The sequence below is a fragment of the Epinephelus fuscoguttatus genome, linkage group LG7 (assembly GCF_011397635.1).
Source record: "Epinephelus fuscoguttatus linkage group LG7, E.fuscoguttatus.final_Chr_v1".
NCBI classification, from domain to species: Eukaryota; Metazoa; Chordata; class Actinopteri; order Perciformes; family Serranidae; genus Epinephelus; species Epinephelus fuscoguttatus.
The window spans coordinates 24,999,742-25,019,901 of NC_064758.1; the positions used below are offsets into that span (position 1 = coordinate 24,999,742).

Genomic DNA, 20,160 nt, shown 5'->3' on the forward strand with positions numbered 1-20,160 from the left:
GCAGTATGTATGCGCAGTACCTGTGCCAGGCGGACCAAATACCAGGTAAGGGGCAGGCTTTGCTGTTGCAGCTACAATGTGTTGAATGGCCTGTTGCTGCTCTGGGTTGCCTTCAAGATTTAACAGCCTAATGACAGAGAGACAGAGGTGCAAACAAATGGTGTCAGAGCTGAGTTACAGTTTAGCTAGAGATGGTATAAGATGCTGAAGTATGACTTCGTCTGTATCACATGTTTTTACTGGAGTCTTGAGCTTGAAGAAGTCTGACCTGTGTAGACATGAACTGTGCAACGAATGTTGTCCAGTAGGAAACAGCACCTCCCTCAGTCTGTGCGTGGACACCAGGTCTACTGCTCTGTGCTGGGTACGCAGTGGCGTGCGGTTGATAATGAAGTTAAAACGGAACTTCTGATCCTTCTTAAAATCACTCGGGCACCTGTATTCAAATTCACACATAGTCATGTGAGGCACTAGGGACTGAACAACTTAAAAAATTCAATTGATAAACAATGGGCCTCATGAAGGAAGCGTTACACAAACAAAATATCTCTTATGTTTGTTCTTATCCACAATTTGTTCTTATTCTGTCAGTGCCTATTGATTTCTGGGAGTCACCAGTGTTTTCTTATTTTTGCTCTTCTCTTAGGTAAGACAAAATTCCACAAGTGGTCGAAAACACTCTTATCAAGACAGAAAAACACCTTGTTTTCAAATTGTTGTCCACCATGTGGAAACACAAACTTTAAATTTGAGGAAGATGATTATTATTATTTTTTATTTTTTTTTTAGATTATTATATGCTTTAAAGTAATTATCATGGTTAAATTATTAAATTTGTGAACTAAAAAATACAATTGATCCATTATTAAATGTATTTAAAATTTTATACATTGACTTTTAATCTTAACAATCTTAACAGTCAAATACATTTCTCTGATTGAACTTTTATACTTTTACTTAAGTCACATTGTCAATGCAGGACTTGTACTAGTAACAGTATTTTTACATCTTGGAATTCAAACTTTTATTTAAGAAAATTTATGAATAATATTTATGAATACTTCTTCCACCAATGCTGCTGATGCGACATTTACAGTATCACAAATGTTTTGTCATTCCAGGGTTTTTTTGTTTTGTTTTGTTTTTTTAATTTTCCTGAAACGCCAGTGCTGACATTCTGGAAAATGATGGTAACTTTGTTTTAGCTTATTCCACAGTATAATAATGTCACTACTTCAGACGTTCTTCTTCTCACAGCCTTTGGCAGTATCTCTCTTTGCACACGGCACAACATCCGTCCAAATACAAAGTTCAGTGTCCTTTCCCTGTGCTAATACCTGACTAATGATCAAGTTGGATTCATCATTCAGCGCACCTGGGTACGAACAGATTTGGAAGGAAAAACGTTTGGTTCATCTGGAGTTGACCTCTCACATTTTTTCTCTTAACAGACAATTAAGAGAAAATATGAGATAAATTTAGGAGGATGTTGTTGCATGAGGCCCAGTGTGTGAGAAACAAACTTAAAACCACACTAAAACCAAGAAGCATTTCTAGTGCACTGTGCATAGTACCAGAAACCCCCCCTTTCCTATGATGCTGTCAAAGTGGTGCAGGGATCTGCACGCTTCTTTGCCACCTGGCAACCATTTTTAACTTTTGTAGCAAATATGGATGCTGAAAAATTGTAATGAAACATGTTGTCCTCCTGTACTTATGTTGCACAAGTTAATTTGTTCTTTTTCCTTATATTATTTTTTTAAATTATCTCTATTTATTTTTAATTTAAATCTTTTTCATTTATTTATGTATTCATTTTTCGTTCTTGTCTATTGGATTTCCTTTCGCTGGTCTGGCTGTCTCTGTTTGTTCAGTTTGTTGATGCTCTGTGCATCTTTATTGAATTATCAATGGAAATACCCTGTTTAAAAAAAAAAAAAGTGGTGCAGGGATCATTGTTGTCACTGGTATCGGTATCTTCCTACATTTCCCAGAGTCACAGGAGCAGCAACCCAGAGGGAAGGGGTGAACTTACTTGAATCAAGCCTTCAGTTTGTCAGAGGAAAGTAGCTCTAACTCGTAACTTAGACTAAAGCAAAAGCGGTAGTTGAACAAGCGCTTTTCAGACAACTTACTGTGTCTTTTATGGTGGATTTCTCTGTGCTTAATTACTGAACAGTGGTGCAATCACTGCAACTGAAACAATCTGAAGTTTATCACTTAGTTAGGCACCTAGAGCAGCCATGCAGTTTTACAGGTCTGTCTCTTATTTATTTATTAATTTCAAACTGCAGCAATATAAAAATGAACGTGTATGGATTTCATTTAAAATGGGCAAATACTTCACTACACAACAAAATGTTCTGCTCTTACTCTTCACTGAACTGCAGGTAGGCCCACTCCGCAGTCACACGGATGACCCGGCCTTTGAAAATGTTCTTTCCACAGGCCGACCTGTCTAGAGGAGACACCAGCACAGAGTTCCTGGACAACCTCTCTGGGGGGGAGTTCGAGTCACCTGCAACCTGATGGCACAAAACGTCTCTGTGTAATTTAAGGTTTCATTCTGAGTAAGTGAGGGCAAGGCTCCGGCCAAATGAACAGCAGCTGTCAGTCTTTATGTCTTGTTGTGTTTTTAAGGTGCATCACCTTCAGAATGAAAATGTCTTTGTTGCTTTTGTGTCTAAACATTTTGTCTTCCTTGTTGAATTTCTCAATGTCTGTCTTCTGCTGGAGCTCCTCCAGATGCAGCAGCAGGTGGAGCCTCTGGCCATAGTTCTTCCAGTTGAGAGGTGTCTTCTCCAGGGTCCTACAAAAATCCCAGTGACATGAAAATATCAGATAACTTACAGGCAGTGGCAGGGCATGTTCCCTGCTTTGATGCTGTTTGCATTTTACTCACTATGACTCAGCCTAAACACCTTCGATCTGAAAGTTTATATTCTTGCATACACCCTACAAACCAGTGTCCTTAAGCCCAGATCAGACCAAAGGTTCATGACGAGACGAAACTGTTGCAGTGGTGTTTACTTGCCCCGACTCAGCTCCACTCAGGCCGGCTAATGGCGTCACCTATGACTCAGCCTGTCAAATCGCCAGCAGCTGGTTTTAGAACGCGAAGCACGTCACATGATTCAGCAGTCAATCTGCCTGTAGCGAAGTATGCTGGCCAAGTTCGTTAATCTTGTCTCGTTGTGTTCTTTGGTCTGAAGTAAGCTTAGCACACTGATGTTTTTGTTTTTAAGTTGTCTGTCACAATATAAGTTCCAATCACAGCAGTAGTGTGCCGTGCTATGGTTAACACAGTAGGTCCATTTAGCTTGAGATGCAGTATTTTCACCCACTGTTTGTACAGTGACAACAGCTCTTGAAACAGGGTGGGGTGAGACTACTTCAAAGATGAGTCATTATGTACTGATAGACTCATTTTCCTTAACTTGAATATTAAGTTGTGTAATATACCCTGACAGGCATTTGTATGTCACACTTGCACTTTTTTAATCTGGTACAAATTATGTTGACCTTCTCATTTAGTATGTGTGTGTGTGTGTGTGCATGTGAAAGTACGTACGCGCTGGATTTCTGGAGGTCTTTGACACTGTTGGGCATTGGATATCCCTTCAAAGGCACCATTAGCTTGAGCCAATTGAATCGAACCCTGGGGTGGAAAAACCAAAGACAAAACACAGGACAGTAAGAACTCAGATGACTAATAACACTCGTGACCTAAATTTGGGTGGGTGATAGCGTTCCATGTGAATGACTGTCAGTTATGAAGCTCTGATTTATTCAGACTTTTGTGGTTATTTCTGCACATTTTGTTTATGCACTCTGGAACCTTATTTACATTACAGGTACACATAAAATGTCCCAGTGTGAATCCAATTATTTTCACTGTGAATCAGAAAATGGTCGGTGGGCCACCCAGTACCCTCAGTGACAAAGATAACATGAATATGACAGAATATTAGCTTGTTTTACCCATTTGGTTTTGGATTCTCAGTTCGGTTGTCGCACAGTGACTTTGGGGCTGCACAGAGGGGCTCCTCACAAGAAGATGTCCGATGCGTGATTTCTAAGAGGCGCATGATCTCAGACTTTTCTGAGGCCTGCTGGTGCGTTTCCAACTGAAAGATCAGTAAGTGTTCAAAGAGGCCTGCATACTCAGAGTAGAAATGGACCTGGAGTTTAAATGCCTCTCCTAGACAAAGCATAGGAGAAAACAAAGGGAAGAAATGAGATATATATGCATTAATGTTACGTTATGAAATGTGAATTAAAATAGTAGATGTTTCACATCTAAAGATGTGGCATTTGTCATTTATTAGACAATAATACTTTTAAAATAAGAGTCATATTTTCTGGATTCAGCATTTTAATTGTCAAACCACTTACTGTAACTTAACACATGACTGTCTGGATGAATTTGCAAAAGGATTATGAACATGATTCGTCTAAACCGGATAGAAAATGCGAACTGTAATTATGCAAAACAGCAGAAAGTACTTCACTATTACCAGTCAGCTAAGCTTCCTGTCTCTGCTATAACTACAGCTCAAAGCTGTTCTCTCTCATTCTATAAACATAACTTCATTGACGCAGTTTAATGTACGTAGGCCTGTACAGAGATACAGGCATACATTTTTAAACATGCACTTCCCAGGCATTTGTAGATAACCAAACTGTGAGTGCATTCCAGTCGCCAACTAGCTGCATATGCCTATTTCTAATAGACCAGATCAGCATAGGTCATAAAACAACATAGCCACGCCCCTTTTTTTGGAGGGGGGGGGGGGGGTAGATAACCAAAAATCTAAATATGTCTATTAGGGCTGCAATGATTAGTCGACTAATCGATGACCAATCTGGAAATCCATCGGTTAAAAAAAAAAAACTCCCCCCCCTTTTACCTCTGGAGGCACAGCCCGGAGTTTTTCGACTAACGGAAGTGCAGGGGCCTCGGCGATCACTCACGCCCTTCACTTCCGGCGGTGCCCCCAGGGAATCACCGTGTTGTTTACAAATACTTCGGGTAGTATATATCACATGTTTCACGTCACTGTATCACCGTGTAGACTAATCTGATGTTTGTTAAGTCTATAAACACAATGACTGAACAAACATTACTATTTCTGTGTGCACGTTTTGTAAATAATAACAATAATAACATCGTAGATTAGCTGGGCTAACTGTTAGCTGTTAACGTTAGCCGTTAGCGGTGTCTGTAATAACCATAGACTGTATAAAAATAAGGTAATAACTCAATAAATGGTCCATGAATAAAATATTTTTTCCAGTGGATATCTTAGTTACATCATGACTGAGCTAGCAAAGCAGTTTTGTGTTGCTATGTGTGGTATTTATTCAGTTTTGGGAAATCATGATGTCTAGAAAGCATCAGTGGCTGCAGCTGACAGGGACAGCTAACAGCAGCAGCAAAGCTAACATCAGGACGTCTGCTAAAAGCCTCCCGCTGTTGAATACGACATGAAACTACTCCAGTTAGCTCAACCATGTTGTAACTAAGACATCCGCTGGAAATTTTTTTTTTTTTTTCATGTTGACGAGACGGCGTTTTGAGTGGAGCGGTCACCATGGACGCGGAGCTTGCTGTTTCTGTGGGTACACATTTCCTGGGGACACCTGCACGTCTTGGCCACGCCCCCTCCATTGTGATTGGCTAAAGCGCAGCATCGTTCAAACTCAAAGCTACTATTATTGCTTATATTGCTTATCAGAATGTCTTAATATATTTGATCAAATCACCAGGCATCATTAGACCAAGTGTTGTCTGTAAATAACCAACCTCATTTGTTTTTTTTAAGACTATTTTTTGGCATTTTTGCCTTCATTGGACAGACAGAAGAGTATAGCAGCGGCATGGAAATGGGGAGATAGATAGAGAGGGGTATGACATGCAACAAAGATCCCAAGGTTGGAACTGAACGGTTACATGTCATGCACAGTGATACCTGTTCATAGCCAACTGTTTTATCTAGATTGAGTTGGGGCAATAGTCTGATGCTGGTTTACTGTATGATTGTCACAGTCACTGTATGCCTTCTTTCTCATTGTGAATCCACCATTAAGAACACTATGAACATGAAAGGGACTATTGTTGGAAATTATTTTTTTGCCACAAGTGTCAAAAATCCCAATCCACTGACAGCTGTATATAACCTCTTGTGTGGGGCTTATGATTGTGTGTGTCTTCGTCATACCTCGGCCGAGAGGGAGTTGCTTCATAGACTCAATAATGTTTCCGTGAGTGTCTCTGACAGTGAAGATGTTCTTTACTAGGTCAAAAGCCTGCAGAGTAATATAAACCGTCCTGACGCCCATGTTCCTCAAAATGACCGGCACAACTTTCTGTTGGGCAGAAATGTTATATGCAAGCTGTCAATATGATCACTGCAGCCATTAGCAAATGCATATCCAAACACACACACACATATCACTCTCAGAAATAAACCTCTTACTAAGCACAACCACCATCATGTGCAGGTGTAAAATGAACCCGGCTTCATTAAAATTGACCTGAATAAGAATTAATATCGTTTTAGGTGTTTATATCCATAATAGTGCATTTATATACTGACGCTGGGCCTATGTAGGACAACAGGGGTGTGTAATCTAATATAATACAAACAGTAAGTGTGTGAACTCAGGTCTGTCTGTAAGAATTATTAATGAATTATCTCAAAGGCTCCTCAGCTTGGTACTTAAAAGCACAGCTTAATAGTCCTTTAAGTCTCACCTCGTTTTCATACACAGTGAGGCGTATCTTCTTTTCCATTGATGGAGGGTCTGAGGTTATGATGACATCACATTTACTGGACATCGGCTGACTCCTGTGTTATTGACAAGTAGTAAAATGAGACTTGATTTAAGTTATATTGTACATGAAATGCACGTGTCAAAACATGTACAATACATATGCTGCAACGCTTTTATTACACTTCAGAACTTATGGCCACTATCCTTCCTGCCTTGGGTGCTTACCAAGATCAGCAACAGAAATACAGTCTGCAGAGGTGGAATCAGTGTAAACACCAGCGAACACAGGAGACAAGCAGACACACAATCAAGGTTGAGAAAGCAAGCATTCCAGTTTTCACAGACCTTAATCACCTTAAAGGAAGGTTGGGGAGGCTGCAGTATTTTTTTTCTATGTGTGTGTCACAGTTGTTCCCAGGTTGGAAGCAGTTACATAGTGCAGTTACAAAATTTTCACTGACCATGAAAAATGTTTTAAAAATCCCTATCCCTATTGAGAATTAATTTGTCAGTTTTGCCTTTGAGATTATCAAAGAAAAAGTTAATGTTAAGACAAGATTGTCACAATCTGTTGACAAAATTTGTAGAGGAACTTGGAGGTCTGTTCATGTTTAACAGCAGGGTTTTTGGTCTGCCTGTTAACACAGTGTTAAGATAGTCAAAGGGAGGCTTTTAGGTCAGGAACATTCATCAACTTGAAGTTTGGAGGAGCTGATTCAATGGTAATCTGAGCACTGCCACTATTATCTAGCCAGGTTTTAATTAAAAACATAAAATCAACATTATAGGTATTAATAAGATCATTAATTAAGCTAGTGGTACACTGGGTCCTGACTTGTCATGGAAATAGTGCCACTGACCTTGTGGCCTGGAGTAAGCATTTGCTGTATTTTGCATACAACCAGTTGTGCTAACTGGATATGCTGTGCTTGTATCAGGGTGGGGAGGCAGAGGATGACTCTGATGCTGTTGAGAAGGGTGGTTAAACCCTCTCCAGGTGGGTTTCTGGTGAGTTGTGTCATGTCTTGTCGTTGTTTTGATTCCTCTTGTCTCTTGTCCGTGGTAGAGGGTGCAGATGGGTGACGAAGTAGCATCGGTGACAAATAGTTATACTCCTGACTTGTTGAGGCACATTCCATCTGCCCTGAAATGATATCTATGGTCCTAGAGAAACTTTAAATTGGCAATAAGATGCACTGTGTGGAGGGTTCATGTAGCTGAGAGCCAGGTGGTCAGTGTCAGCAATCTGCTGAATCTCTCAGCCCCTCCTCTGAAAGGTGGTAGAGGGCAGCAGCTAAACACCAAGTCCTGTTTAAGTACCTCTGATGGCTTTTCACAATACCATTTTTCCCCATGTGCACTGATGTTTTTTCCACTGTTGGGTGTGCAGTCAAAATATGTGGGATTCTTTCTGTCAAAGCTCTTCTTCTTCTCCTCATGCCTTTTACATCATTAACAGCAAAACCACCCACAATCAGAGTTTGAGGCCCTGTCATTAACTTTCCCTGTAGCCTTTTGCTTTAAGAGTTACTCTCACCCTGTTGCGTGAGGATGAGAGGATATCCAGGTCATCTGACAGCGATCCAGGGTCCTGTAGCAGTGGTGCAATCTGTTCTCAAGTTGTACACTTGCTTGCTGGTGAGGTCTGTTGCCAACTTTCCCTTTTGCAGCTGTCCGTGACTATGTCCGACTAAGCACAGGGGTATGAGGCACTCTGTCTGGATGGTAGTGCAGGCCAGCCAGCAGCATCGCAAATCTCAGGGCACGGGTGTCTGGCTGTCATTTGTCCTCCCATTTCCCAGGGCAATGATTTATTCTTAGGCTTTGCGCCTGTTTCTCAGTAGTATTGTTGGTGTTAGTAAGCTGTGTGTTAGCATTCTCTTGTCCATTGTTCGGAGTCAGTGGTAAAGTAGTATCATTCCCATAAAATATATGGTTGTAGCCATCTGTGTCTTTCGTAAATCGAAGTCGCACTGATTTACAAGTATCAAGAATCCCCTGTACATAACTTTTTGCAACAAACAAACAAAGCAAAGTGGAGAGCAAGCACCAAAGTGTCTGCACTACAACAGGGCAGGAAGCTTGCTGATGATCATATTATATATATTGTTGAAATTTTCTTGTAACTAACACTATCCTTCATTGGTGTATGCAAATAGTGAGAGATAGTAAAGAAATGTTTCGGAAAAATTCACGTCACAAAAATCAGGTTTCAGCACTGTGATGTTCTGCCTGCACACTCTTCAAAATAAATCAAGATAAATAACCAAAATAGTATAGTACCTTTGAATATCAGTAATTACATATTTTAATTTGTCTGAACTTTAGAATTCGGATTGACCACTTTCTCACCTGTATTGCTGAAATAATTTTGCCACATGCAGACGAGTTTGAATGTGTTGGCGGGCGCACTGAGCCATATGTGCTTCACTGTCAGATGTATTGTGTGGCCCATTCAGGTAACCAGGTCCTCTTGATCCTGTTTTCTGAGCAGACGGCCACACAGGCAACATCTCTGGCTGCTGATACTGCTGGTGGAGTAAGCTCATTTTGTCCTGATGGTACAAGGAAAAAAAGAACAAGAAAGGATCATAAACTTGCAGGGTGAGTATACGGGAGCGTATCTATGTTTCCAGGGTTCTATGTTTCTCCCAGGATCTATGTTCCCCACTTAACCCAGCAAAAAAGGTTCTATGTTCCCCGCTTACACAAAAAGGTTCTATGTTTCCCGGGTTCTGTGTTGCCCGCTCAAACAAGTGGGAAACATAGAACCCTGGAAACATAGGGATGACCCCGACTATACCATGAGTTACGATTACTGTAAAATCATTTTTGTAAGTAATTATCTACTGCAAGCAACAAGCAGCCATTGTCCAGTTGTGCACAGGTTTCACTGACCCTGCTGTCAGTGCACCTAACTCCAGGACAGGTATCCCAAACTTGCTACACATTAAGTGTTAGCTTTAGCTATACATACATTTATCCATTTAAGTTTATAATCCACTCTGCCAGATAAGGTATAGAATCACTGCAAATTGTGGTATCAGGGCTAAACATAATATCATATTGTATTAATAATATAATGGACATGACTAAATGAAATACAGTAATACTTAACTACCAATATCCAATAAATAAATGCCGTATTTCTCAAGCTAAATAGCTAGCTAGGCTAACATTAGCTGGTTAGCCGATGAGCCTAACGTTAGCTAATTGTTGCTACATTTACCCGCGAGGCGGCAGTGAAACACCCGGAAGACAGCTAGCTTAAATGGCGCTGCGTTTGCTTTGGCAAGAGAGAAGCTAACATGACAAAGCATCGTAAAATAACTGAGTGTGTATTGGTAAGTATAACTCTAACTACCCGGTGTAGTCTGTGATTTATTTTAACTCGTTTAAGTGTGGCCAACATTTCGTCAATATATGTAAATAGGTAATGCTAACTATGCTACGTAACGTTAGCCCCTGAACGGCACTAGCTAACCTTGATCTCCACCACAGTTCAGAGTAGTAGGCTAATTTTCTATTTATCAAACATGTAAAAATAAATTTAACTTACCTTACAGCAGACAACAGGCAGTGTCAGAGGCATGAGACACTAATGAAATGTGAATTTTGATTTAAGTGTATCCTAGCAACTGCAAGTGACAGAGCTTGTAGTTTAAATGTTTACATGTGTTGACTCAGAAGTGTGTTTACCAAACAAACAGTAAATACAATATGAGTTAACTTTATCCAGTAGTGTTTGAGAGGGGTCTGTCTGCGGACTTCAAGAGGAGGTTGTGACTTTAAGGGGGCAGAATACTACTGTAGCAATGCTCTTAATGGTTGAGGTCAGGAGTTAAAGGCTCAGTGTGTAAGAGATGGGATATGTTGGCAGAAATGGAAGGAGGGAATCAAGGAGTAATAAACAATGATCTTTACTAGGACAAATTCATATACAGCCAACAGCCTTGCACATAGGTACACTGTTCAAAAAATTAAGGGAACAAGTAAATCACACATCAGATCTTGATGAACGAATGATTCAAGTTGAAAATCTTTAATGAAGCACATTGTATAATTTGTTGCGAACGAAATGACATAACTATGATCAATGTAAACCAAAATCATCAACCCACTAAGGGCTGGGTTCAAAATCACACTGAAAGTCAAAGTGAAAAATTGAAATCACAGGCTGATCCAATTTTGTGTGAATTTCACGGCAACTCATACTTGCCGTGAAATTACTCAGTAATGTGTATGGCCCCCATGTTCCTGTATGCACAACGTCTGGACATGCTCCTGATGAGCTGGTGGATGGTGTCGCTGGGGATCTCCTCCCACACTTGGTTCAGGGCATCAGTGAGCGCCTGGACAGTCTGTGGTGGTACACGGCAGTGTCACATGCAGCGATACATAATGTCCCACAGATGTTCAATGGGATTTAGGTCAGCAGAACCAGAGGGCCAGTGAATGGCATTGATGCCTTCATCATCCAGGAACTGCCTCCACACTCTGGCCATATGAGGCCGGGCATTGTCCTGCCCCAGGAGGAACCAATGTGCCATCCTGGAGGAGCTGGACTACCTGTGCAACCTGATTGGGCTGCAGGTACCGCCTCATTCTACCAGTAGGGACAAGGACACTACCAGAACACAGCTAGAGAACAGTCAAGTCAGGAAGGATAAGGAGAGGGCAACTGTCCGTGGCCATCACATGTAAAACCATTTCTTTTTTGGGGATTGTTTTCCTTTTGCCTCTCCATTGCACCTGTTGTCACCTTCATTGTCACCAAAAGCAGGTGAAACTGATTCAGAATCACTTGTGCTTCCTAAATGGTCAGATTTATATGACTTGGAGTTTAACTGACTTTGTGTTATACTGTGACCATTAAGTGTTCCCTTAATTTTTTGAGAAGTGTATGTGGAGACAGTCTGAGCTTTGGCACTGGTCCGGCTTCAGTCACAGTCTGGCATGGGGACGCCTGCCGGTCCAGCGCAGTGAGGTCTCTCCACAGACAGCAGGAGAAAAACCCAGTTGAGACCAAAGATTTGCAATGAGATGGGTTGAAACAAGCAACTACTTGCAACGTGCCATTCTATAATGTTCTAAAAACCTGCCAGTTTACACCAATGTAGCTAGATGAGATGGTGTATCATCTCTATGCAACAACTCTCTGTGCTTCTGTTCTGATTTCCAGCTTTTCAGGCTTATGTTGTGGCTGAATATATTTTGTAGCTTTCTGAAATATAAAGAGGATAGTGATAGTGAGATATTGGCTACAGGTGTATTTGTAGTGGTGATGAAACGGTGAAAAACAAACAAAATGAGCATCAGATGACTGTGTTCATAATAAATATGCTACATTGGTATAAATAATCAGCACCAATTAATCAGTCATGGCCATCAATGTGTGTGTGTGTGTGTGTGTGTGTGTGTGTGTGTGTGTGAAGGAGCATAAGCACAGTGAGAACGGAAACAGGGCTCAGCGGGAACGGAGCACCTGCTGCAGCAAGCAAACATGTCATCTGTGGTCATGTTGACTTGACCAGCGGACTTCACTACAAGCGATTGGCTGTTGAAACAGGTGATGTACCTCATGTTCTTAAACCAGCTGCCAGCTTGAGTTGAGCTCAGACCGGTCAGTTCATACTGCTGCAACTTTTCTCTACAGTGTTCTAAAATGGTTACGTCCTGTTGCGAATCTTTGGTCTGAACTGGGCTTTAAAGAAAAAAGGTGCACACACACAGGTGCTGGGCTATTGGCCCGACTTCAACATAACAACATTGTCGGAGAAACCCTGATTTGTTATGTGAAAGTGCTTTATTTAGTGTCTGTTGGTGTAAATCCCTGGGTCCATTTGTTTTAGAGAGGAGGAGATCTCTGCGGATGATTCGGCAATTCAGCTCACAGTAAAAACCACTGAATGTCTATATCAGCAGAAGGGGCAACCTCTAGCTCACATGGTAGCTTGTGCTCCCCACATAGGCCGAATCCTCTGCAGCAGCCTGGGTACAATTCTGAGGTCCTTTGCTGCACATCACCCCCACTCTTTCTCAAACCTTTCCTGTCTTTCTTGCTGTTCTGTTAATAAAGGCAAAAATGCCAAAAAAAAAAGCCCACCTAAAAAAAAGGTTATCAGAGAAAATAGGTGAGCACAATTGTACAATGTGCTAAACAGTGTAAAAGAAACACTGAATTGTAAAGTGGAACAGCTTAATTCAGTGTTACTGCACCCAGTGCACTGGGTCTGTTTGTTCTGGAGAGGAGGAGACCTCTGTGGATAGTTCGGCTCCTGGTAACAACCTCCTGAACAATAAACACTGAAGGAATTCTCACCAGGAAAAATTTCAGCATGGTGCAATCTGCAGTCCTCACCCCTAGACGCCACTAAATCCTCCTAAACTATTAACACCATTCCTTCAAGTGAATTTATGGTTAGGGCGCAAAGACGACTGTTTAGGGTTATTATTATTATTATTGTTAGTGATTCATGAGTTTATATCTGCAAATGAGCGACACATCTTTAAGTGCCAAAGAGTTGGCAATACAAAACTTCACAAACCTAAATCCTATAATGATGTGTTAAAGTTTTTTTAGTTTGAGCATGAGTGTTTTTGAATGTGCATATATAACTTATCACTTTATAGAAACTAAAAATAATCGATAAACTTTAACAAAGAAAATCAACCATGTACAGTATGTTAGTATTTTTGTTCTGTTGTATTTCTTGCATAAACCAGCCTGTTCATTACAACAATGCAAGAAGTGTTTTATGTTATGTTTGTTAATGTCTTTGAGATATTAACAAGATGTCTTTGCCCCCCTGCTTCTTGAAAGCGTGGAAAGATTTGGCCGAATTTTGGCCAAAGACACACTTGATTGTGTTTCCCTTGAGAGAGGGGAAACCACAAAAAAGCTCATTTGAGTTGTGCTCCACTCAGAAAGATCCCACATGCAAATTATTGTGTTATTTTAGAATCAGTAGGCGGGGGGGATTCCTTTTTTTTTGGGTTGTTGGCTGGCCTAAGGCCTAAGCCATTTACTTCTCATTTGTTAATTAACATTTCTTGGTGCAAATTATTTTCCAAAACTTTTTTTTTTTAACAAATTATGTTTTTAAAAAGCAATGGGGACAAATCAGCCATTTAAAGTAGTAGTAGTGGGCAGGGGCGGACTGGGACTAAAAAACAGCCCTGGACTTTGACTCGGCCCAGCCCACAACAACCAGTGCGCATACGATATGCGCTTCCTTCTTCAATTTGATTTGGTGGCCGGCCGGCTCATAGATATCTATGGGTCGGCTGACATCCAATTTAAAGGCTGCCACCTAGCGGACTCAACGTCGAACAGTAGATTATCAGGGAGAAAAAGGGGGGTTGGGGGGGACGGTGATGACTGCGTGGCGGCCGGCGGCCGTCCTGGAGTACCGACCGTTCAGTGATTCTCCAGAACCTCCAGATGGCCAGTCTGCCCCTGGTAGTGGGGACATGTACTAAGCATCCCCAGTGTAAATGACACCCATGGGAGAGGCTCAGGCACAGAAGAAACACTTGATTGTGTCTCCCCCTGAGAGAGGGTGTGAAAGCACAAGAAAGCAAGTTTCAATTCATATCCTGATGGTCCTGAACAGACAAACTGTGACGGTGAATGGCTCTGAAACAACGGGTTGATGTTTTTGACTCCGGTTTCAGATTGTTACATTTGATCTGTGGCCACTTGGGGGCAGTGCAGGCTCTTTTTTGCTCAGTGTGCTAAAGCAGACACTATGAGCTGTATTTCTAAAATGCAAGTAGGTCTACAATTTCAGCAAGCACTACATTAAAGTAGCCTGCACTGTTCATTTTGTTATTTATGTGTGAGGTAGTTTGGAGTCTTAAAAAATGCTACTATATATGAATTAAGATTGATTTAATTAAATTTGGTATCTCAACACCTCAGACAGGAACTTATTTGTAAGGATTTAGGGTGCAGTGAGTTTAGAGTGACTGTATCACAATATTTATGGTAGCATCACACTATTACTGTTAGTACTGAAATTTGTTTTGGTGTCATACTTATTATATTAATCATGTTTTGCCCTTTTTATAAAGAGATAATGGGGTGCTGATTAGGGCTGAATGATATGCAAACAAAAAACTCATGTTGCAGTTGTTTTTGACAGATACTACAATTGCAGTATGAGTAGCGATTTTAGTGAGAGTGTTCATTTTTGCATTTCATTTTCACTTAAAAATTATGTATGAAACAGAGCATGTTTCCTTACGTGTTGAATATGATTTGTAAGCTGGGGCCTCTCTGTAGCACCGCAATGCTTCATTTATAATGGTATCTTGTGACACATTTTACCCTTATTAGAAAATTGCAGCTCCTGTGATTTGGATATTGCATTTGGCCTTATTGTGATTTTGATAACATTAACATTAATTGTGCAGTCCTAGTGCTGGTTTAATATTTGTACTGTTAGTAGAAAAATCAGTCATGCCAAACAGCGAGCGTCATCATTAGAATACCTGAAAAAAATCAGAGGATATGTAAACTGTCAAATCAGGTTACATGTATTTAATGTTGGGACACTAAACAGTAAGCACAGGGGGGATCTAGTGAGGTTACCATGATAATTATTATCATATTATCACTTTATATATGTTAAGCTCAGAATTTAAGAACCAAACTAAGTGTGCAGAAATCTGTAAGTAGGTGCATACACATAAAAATGAAATTATCATACATAAATAAATAAATAAATAAAAGAGCAATGGAAAGGGACTATGTAAGGTAAAGTTACATTGTACAGTATGCAGCATTAGATGTTTTGGTAAATCTTTATGGTGGATGTGAGTTTTTGGAAAGTTAAGAGGGGTTAGTTTGTGTGTGTGTATCTGAGCGTAGGAGGTGTCCACTGATGACTCTGAAGAAAGTTTGGAAGTGGCCAAATGAGGATTAGAGGAACAGGAGGTCGGGTTTGTTTGACACAAAATCTTCAGAACAACCAGGGGTGTTTGTTTATCCTGATCAGTGTTAGTGCTGTGCGTGTGTCTGTTTGTGTGTGTGTTTCTGTCAGCCTCCTATCTGTCAGCCTACCCATGTTTGTGTTTGAAGCGGAACGCTGTCAGACCGCACGGCAATGACTCAGCCGTCCAGATTGCCTTACTGTACGATCATCTCTCTCTCCAGCCCTGCTGCGGCGACGGTGACTCAGTGATTGTCTCGTTTGCCCCGGCGGCTACGACCCCACATGAGCCAGAATCGCACCCAGACAGCAGAGCTTGTGTGTTTCTGCGTGAGAGTGTGAGAGAGACACGGTGTCCCCCTGATAGCAGCGTGCATGTGCAACTGTTTATCCAAGGACATGTCGATGCATTGTGTGTTTGTGTGTCAGTGACCCACAGAGACAGCAGAGCCAAGAAATGACTTAAACGGCCGCAGCTGCATTTCCATGGCAACAGGGTGTTTTAATGGAGGGACATTATGGGCTAGAGAGCAGGGTAATGACCGCTCTGGCCGTCGGAATGCCTTGATCTTATCACCATGGCGAGAGGGGATGCTCCCACTTTCTGATGGTCTAATAGCCCCTGCTCTAATAGACAGGCAGCCTGGGCCGCTGAGGTCACTCGGAAACACAGAACCACCCCTCCCACACACACACACACACACACACACACACAAAGCCATAACGCGGCTTTTCTACAGAAGCACACAACTGCGTCCAGTGTTCTGGTCATGCACTGTAATAGCTGGTTAAAGAGTCCTAATATAACACTGCCTGTATATTTGTGATTGAAATGTAATCAAAGGGCGTTTCTTCCCGGAGAGGAAGAAACAAGGGAATAGATGAGGAGAGAGCATGAGAAAGATAAGAGATTGTTGAAAACCTGCGTGCAGAAGAATGGCCTGTCACTGTTTTTGGCACCCTCGCACACTCTAGCACTCGCACACCCTTGCGAATCTCACACAGCACGGCGGAGTGTATACACGGGCAAATCCTATAAGTCCATTTGAATACCACAACAGTCTTCCTCTAATCTGTTTGTTTGAAATTTGTGATGAATCGGCAATTTTCAGCAGACCCAACGCAGGGCCTTATCCGCACCTATTTGTCCACGTTAAGGGTTGAGTTATTTCTCAACACGATTGGTTGGATGCCAGTGGAGGAGTGTGTGTGCGTGTGTGTGTGTGTGTGTGTGTGTGTGTGTGTGTGTGTGTGTGTTCCTCTTTATCTCACTCAATGAGTGAGTGGAGGTTGGCTGTAAGGCTATCTGTCCCTCTCAGACACCCAATCTGTCTCTGTCACTGTGCCTGCAGCCTGCACACACACACACACACACACACACATTAATGAACTGGCCTCAGTGACGTTACCTTTGGTAGATGCTGATATCGCATCAGTGCCACGTTATTGTGTATTTGGTACTAGCCAGACCAAAAAATAACTCACTTTAATAGTGACTGACTAAAGTGAGTTGTTTTCCTGCTGTACTTAGCTGTGATCAAATTAAGGATCTCAATCTATTAATCAAAGTCTCCTTCTCTCTGTCATGACAGGCAGGCAGACAGTCTTCAGAGTGAGAGCTGTGCCTGTGCTGAAGTGTCCCATTGAGTTCGCTGAAGTGGACTTATCTCCGACCATCCCTCCTCGCATCTCACTTTCTCCTGGATCCAGACAGGGCTGAGCGCCACACTCCTCACACCACAGAGGCCTCTCTCTTCTGGGCTCAGTCCCACACTCAGACCCCCTCAGCCACACATCCTCCTTACAGTTGGCAGAGTGCTGCGTGATACTCAAGGTAATGATCTTGTATGTAAGGACAAGACATTTGATGGCAATGGTGGTGATGTTGACAGAAATATTGATGCCAATGCCAGAGATACCGCCAATTCTGAGTTGACAGTAAAGTAAAGCATTTTATTCCTGTTTTAGATAGCTATAGAGAGAAAGAGATGACACAAAGGTCCCCAGCTGGATTCAAACCACATGTTTGATTCAGACTGTTGACTTTGACAAACACAGCGGGGTGTATCAGACCATCCACACATGCTGCATAGTACCACTATCAGGTAGATGTGATCATAGTGTCGAGTAACTATACACAGACCTGTAAATCTACTTTTTCTGCCATTTGGCTGTTAAAAAGTTTCACCTTGCTGCAGGTCTTGTCTCGGCCCCTGAAGGCCCTGACACACCAAGCCAACGGTCAGCCGTCGACCAAAGTCGGGCCGTCGGTGAGCGTCTGTCGGCCTAGTTTTTGTGGTGTGTCCCAGCGTCGGCGTTGGCGGCTTTTTCGGCCGATATAGCATATTGAATCGGCGGCGGAGCTTGTCAGTTAGAGAGATCACTCTGATTGGCTGTTCAGGTTTTATTTCCTTGCCCCTGTAGCGAGTGAATCTGCCTGTAGTGAAACCGGGGCTAACCGGTGCTTCCTCCTCAGGCTCCACTTCACTCAGCTGCCCGCCAGATCCACTGCTTCTTCCCACTTTAACCTGAATAACAAACCGGAGCTAGCTGGGAGCGGCTAGCAGAGTGTTAGCTGCAGCATGACCGGAGCGAAGCACAGCCAGTTAGCCTCTGCTAGCTTCCCAGCTAGCCCCGGCTCTCCATTTGGATCCAACCGGAGCACTGAACCCTGGTTTGTTATTCAGGTTATTCAGGCTGAATAACAAACCGGAGCTAGCTGGGAGCGGCTAGCAGAGTGTTAGCTGCAGCATGACCGGAGCGAAGCACAGCCAGTTAGCCTCTGCTAGCTTCCCAGCTAGCCCCGGCTCTCCGTTTGGATCCAACCGGAGCACTGAACCCTGGTTTGTTATTCAGGTTAACGTGGGAAGAAGCAGCGGGTTTATCGGGCAGCTGAGTGAAGTGGAGCCTGCGGAGGAAACACCGGGACCGTCTGGATGTAATAGTCCGTGGAGGTGCTGCGGTGCTCGGCTGCACAGATCGGAAACCCCTCGGCTGACAGGATGTACCACTCTCTCACTCCGCTTTCTCTCACGCAGGTGCAGAACGTACATGCTACTTGGCCGTCAGATGTAGTGCGTGTAGTGTGTTCAAATGCAACTGACACGGGGCGACGTGAGGCACGAGGACGACGCAACGGTTGGCTTTCATCACCGCTAGTTCTATGATGTTGGTTTGGTGTGTCCGCACCTTTAATGTAGTGGTCACAAGTGCAGCATACCACATCACACGTTATAAGCTGTCCTTTCTTTTCATTTGATACATCATCTTTTCCCTCACTCAGCATTTGTGCCTCGCTCCTTGGACACTCGCACGTAGGACACAAAAGAATAGACGTAAGGATGAATGAAAGGAATCCACACAACACCTATTTATCAAATGGGGTACATATTGCTCAGGCCAGTTGTCACTTGGAGTCAATTATTTATGATGTGCTGGAAAGATGTATCATCTTCCACTAGACTTGTGCAGTGGTGGTATGTAACTGAGTACTATACTCAAGTACTGTCCTTAGTGTGGCTTCTACATCTCAGAGGTACATGTTACTTTTTACTCCACTACACTTCTCTTAGAGCTTTCGTTACTATTCAGATTACAACTTTTCACACCCTCCTGTCCAGTTGAAGGAATTGTATACTTTAAATTTTCCATGAAGATTAAAACAACATTGAAAAACATGTATATTTGCAAGCTGCAGTGTGTGAGGTCTACTCATGGGACAGCAGAAATAGGTGTTTGAAACTGTCCAGGTCCACTATGGAGACACACACAATATATACAAACATCAAAAGTAGCACTTCAGATTAAACAAGAGGTTAAATAGCTCATGAATTGCTCTACTATGATAATCTTGTTCGTTAAACCTGCACAGAACACAAATGTTACATGGTATTACATCAGGTTATCGTGAGGCAACCAGCAGAGACTAGGGCTCTTCCACTGGCACTTTTTGCCGCACCAAGTCAAACTATGGCACGTCAATTTGCGTTTCCGTTGCTAGTTTAAACATGCCGAGCCATATCCGAAATGGGCCAACTCTGGAGTTGGGCCGCAAGTGCTCCTGACTGCCTCCAAACGTGTAGTGGTGACGTCTTGCTGACAGCAGCCATCCCCTGATGACGCTCTTCTCCTTTCCTCAGCTGTAGAGGAGTCATGTTAAGTTACTGATATGAAAACTCAACATTACCTTATTTTGCTGCTTCACAGTGAAAAGCTTTTACATATCAAAAGAGAAGGGGAGTTTAATCGTGAAGAATTTATTGGAAATTAAATGTATTTAGCATCAAATTAGCAGAACTTTGTTCGTGGCTAAAAACAAGTCTCCTGATACCACAAGGAGGAAGAGTAAAAGCAGGAACAGCCACAGTGAGATGTTAGATGAAGAGCTGCAGACAACAGGCTCTTACTGCACCTCTGCAAACAGCCCACCTCCAACAGGTAAACTTCT

At 42.3% G+C, this 20,160-nt stretch overlaps 1 protein-coding gene and 1 long non-coding RNA gene across 7 annotated transcripts in view; one reads left to right on the top strand and one right to left on the bottom strand.

The window, feature by feature from the left end:
• The window catches only part of LOC125892379 (putative helicase mov-10-B.1), a 19,373-nt gene extending 8,939 nt beyond the window's left edge, over positions 1-10,434 (bottom strand). For 2 of the 5 annotated variants that reach the window (XM_049582360.1, XM_049582363.1), the window contains exons 1-10: positions 10,337-10,434; positions 9,130-9,332; positions 6,758-6,851; positions 6,222-6,369; positions 3,982-4,201; positions 3,572-3,658; positions 2,650-2,809; positions 2,374-2,525; positions 269-436; positions 21-127 (exon numbers count right to left, since the gene is read on the bottom strand). In XM_049582360.1, coding sequence (XP_049438317.1) covers positions 21-127; positions 269-436; positions 2,374-2,525; positions 2,650-2,809; positions 3,572-3,658; positions 3,982-4,201; positions 6,222-6,369; positions 6,758-6,851; positions 9,130-9,332; positions 10,337-10,369 — 1,372 coding nt within the window. In that variant the 5' untranslated portion in view covers positions 10,370-10,434. Of the gene's footprint in view, positions 1-20; positions 128-268; positions 437-2,373; positions 2,526-2,649; positions 2,810-3,571; positions 3,659-3,981; positions 4,202-6,221; positions 6,370-6,757; positions 6,852-7,002; positions 7,025-9,129; positions 9,333-9,754; positions 9,855-10,006; positions 10,056-10,336 lie in introns of those variants that run through there. The other 3 variants (XM_049582361.1, XM_049582362.1, XM_049582364.1) reach the window with 3 other exon arrangements.
• The window catches only part of LOC125892418 (uncharacterized), a 56,661-nt gene continuing 45,827 nt past the window's right edge, over positions 9,327-20,160 (top strand). Inside the window, exons 1-2 of one of the 2 annotated variants that reach the window (XR_007449739.1) lie at positions 9,327-9,381; positions 17,306-17,547. This is a non-coding gene — a long non-coding RNA (uncharacterized LOC125892418). Of the gene's footprint in view, positions 9,382-10,038; positions 10,122-17,305; positions 17,548-20,160 lie in introns of those variants that run through there. The other variant, XR_007449738.1, reaches the window with a different exon arrangement.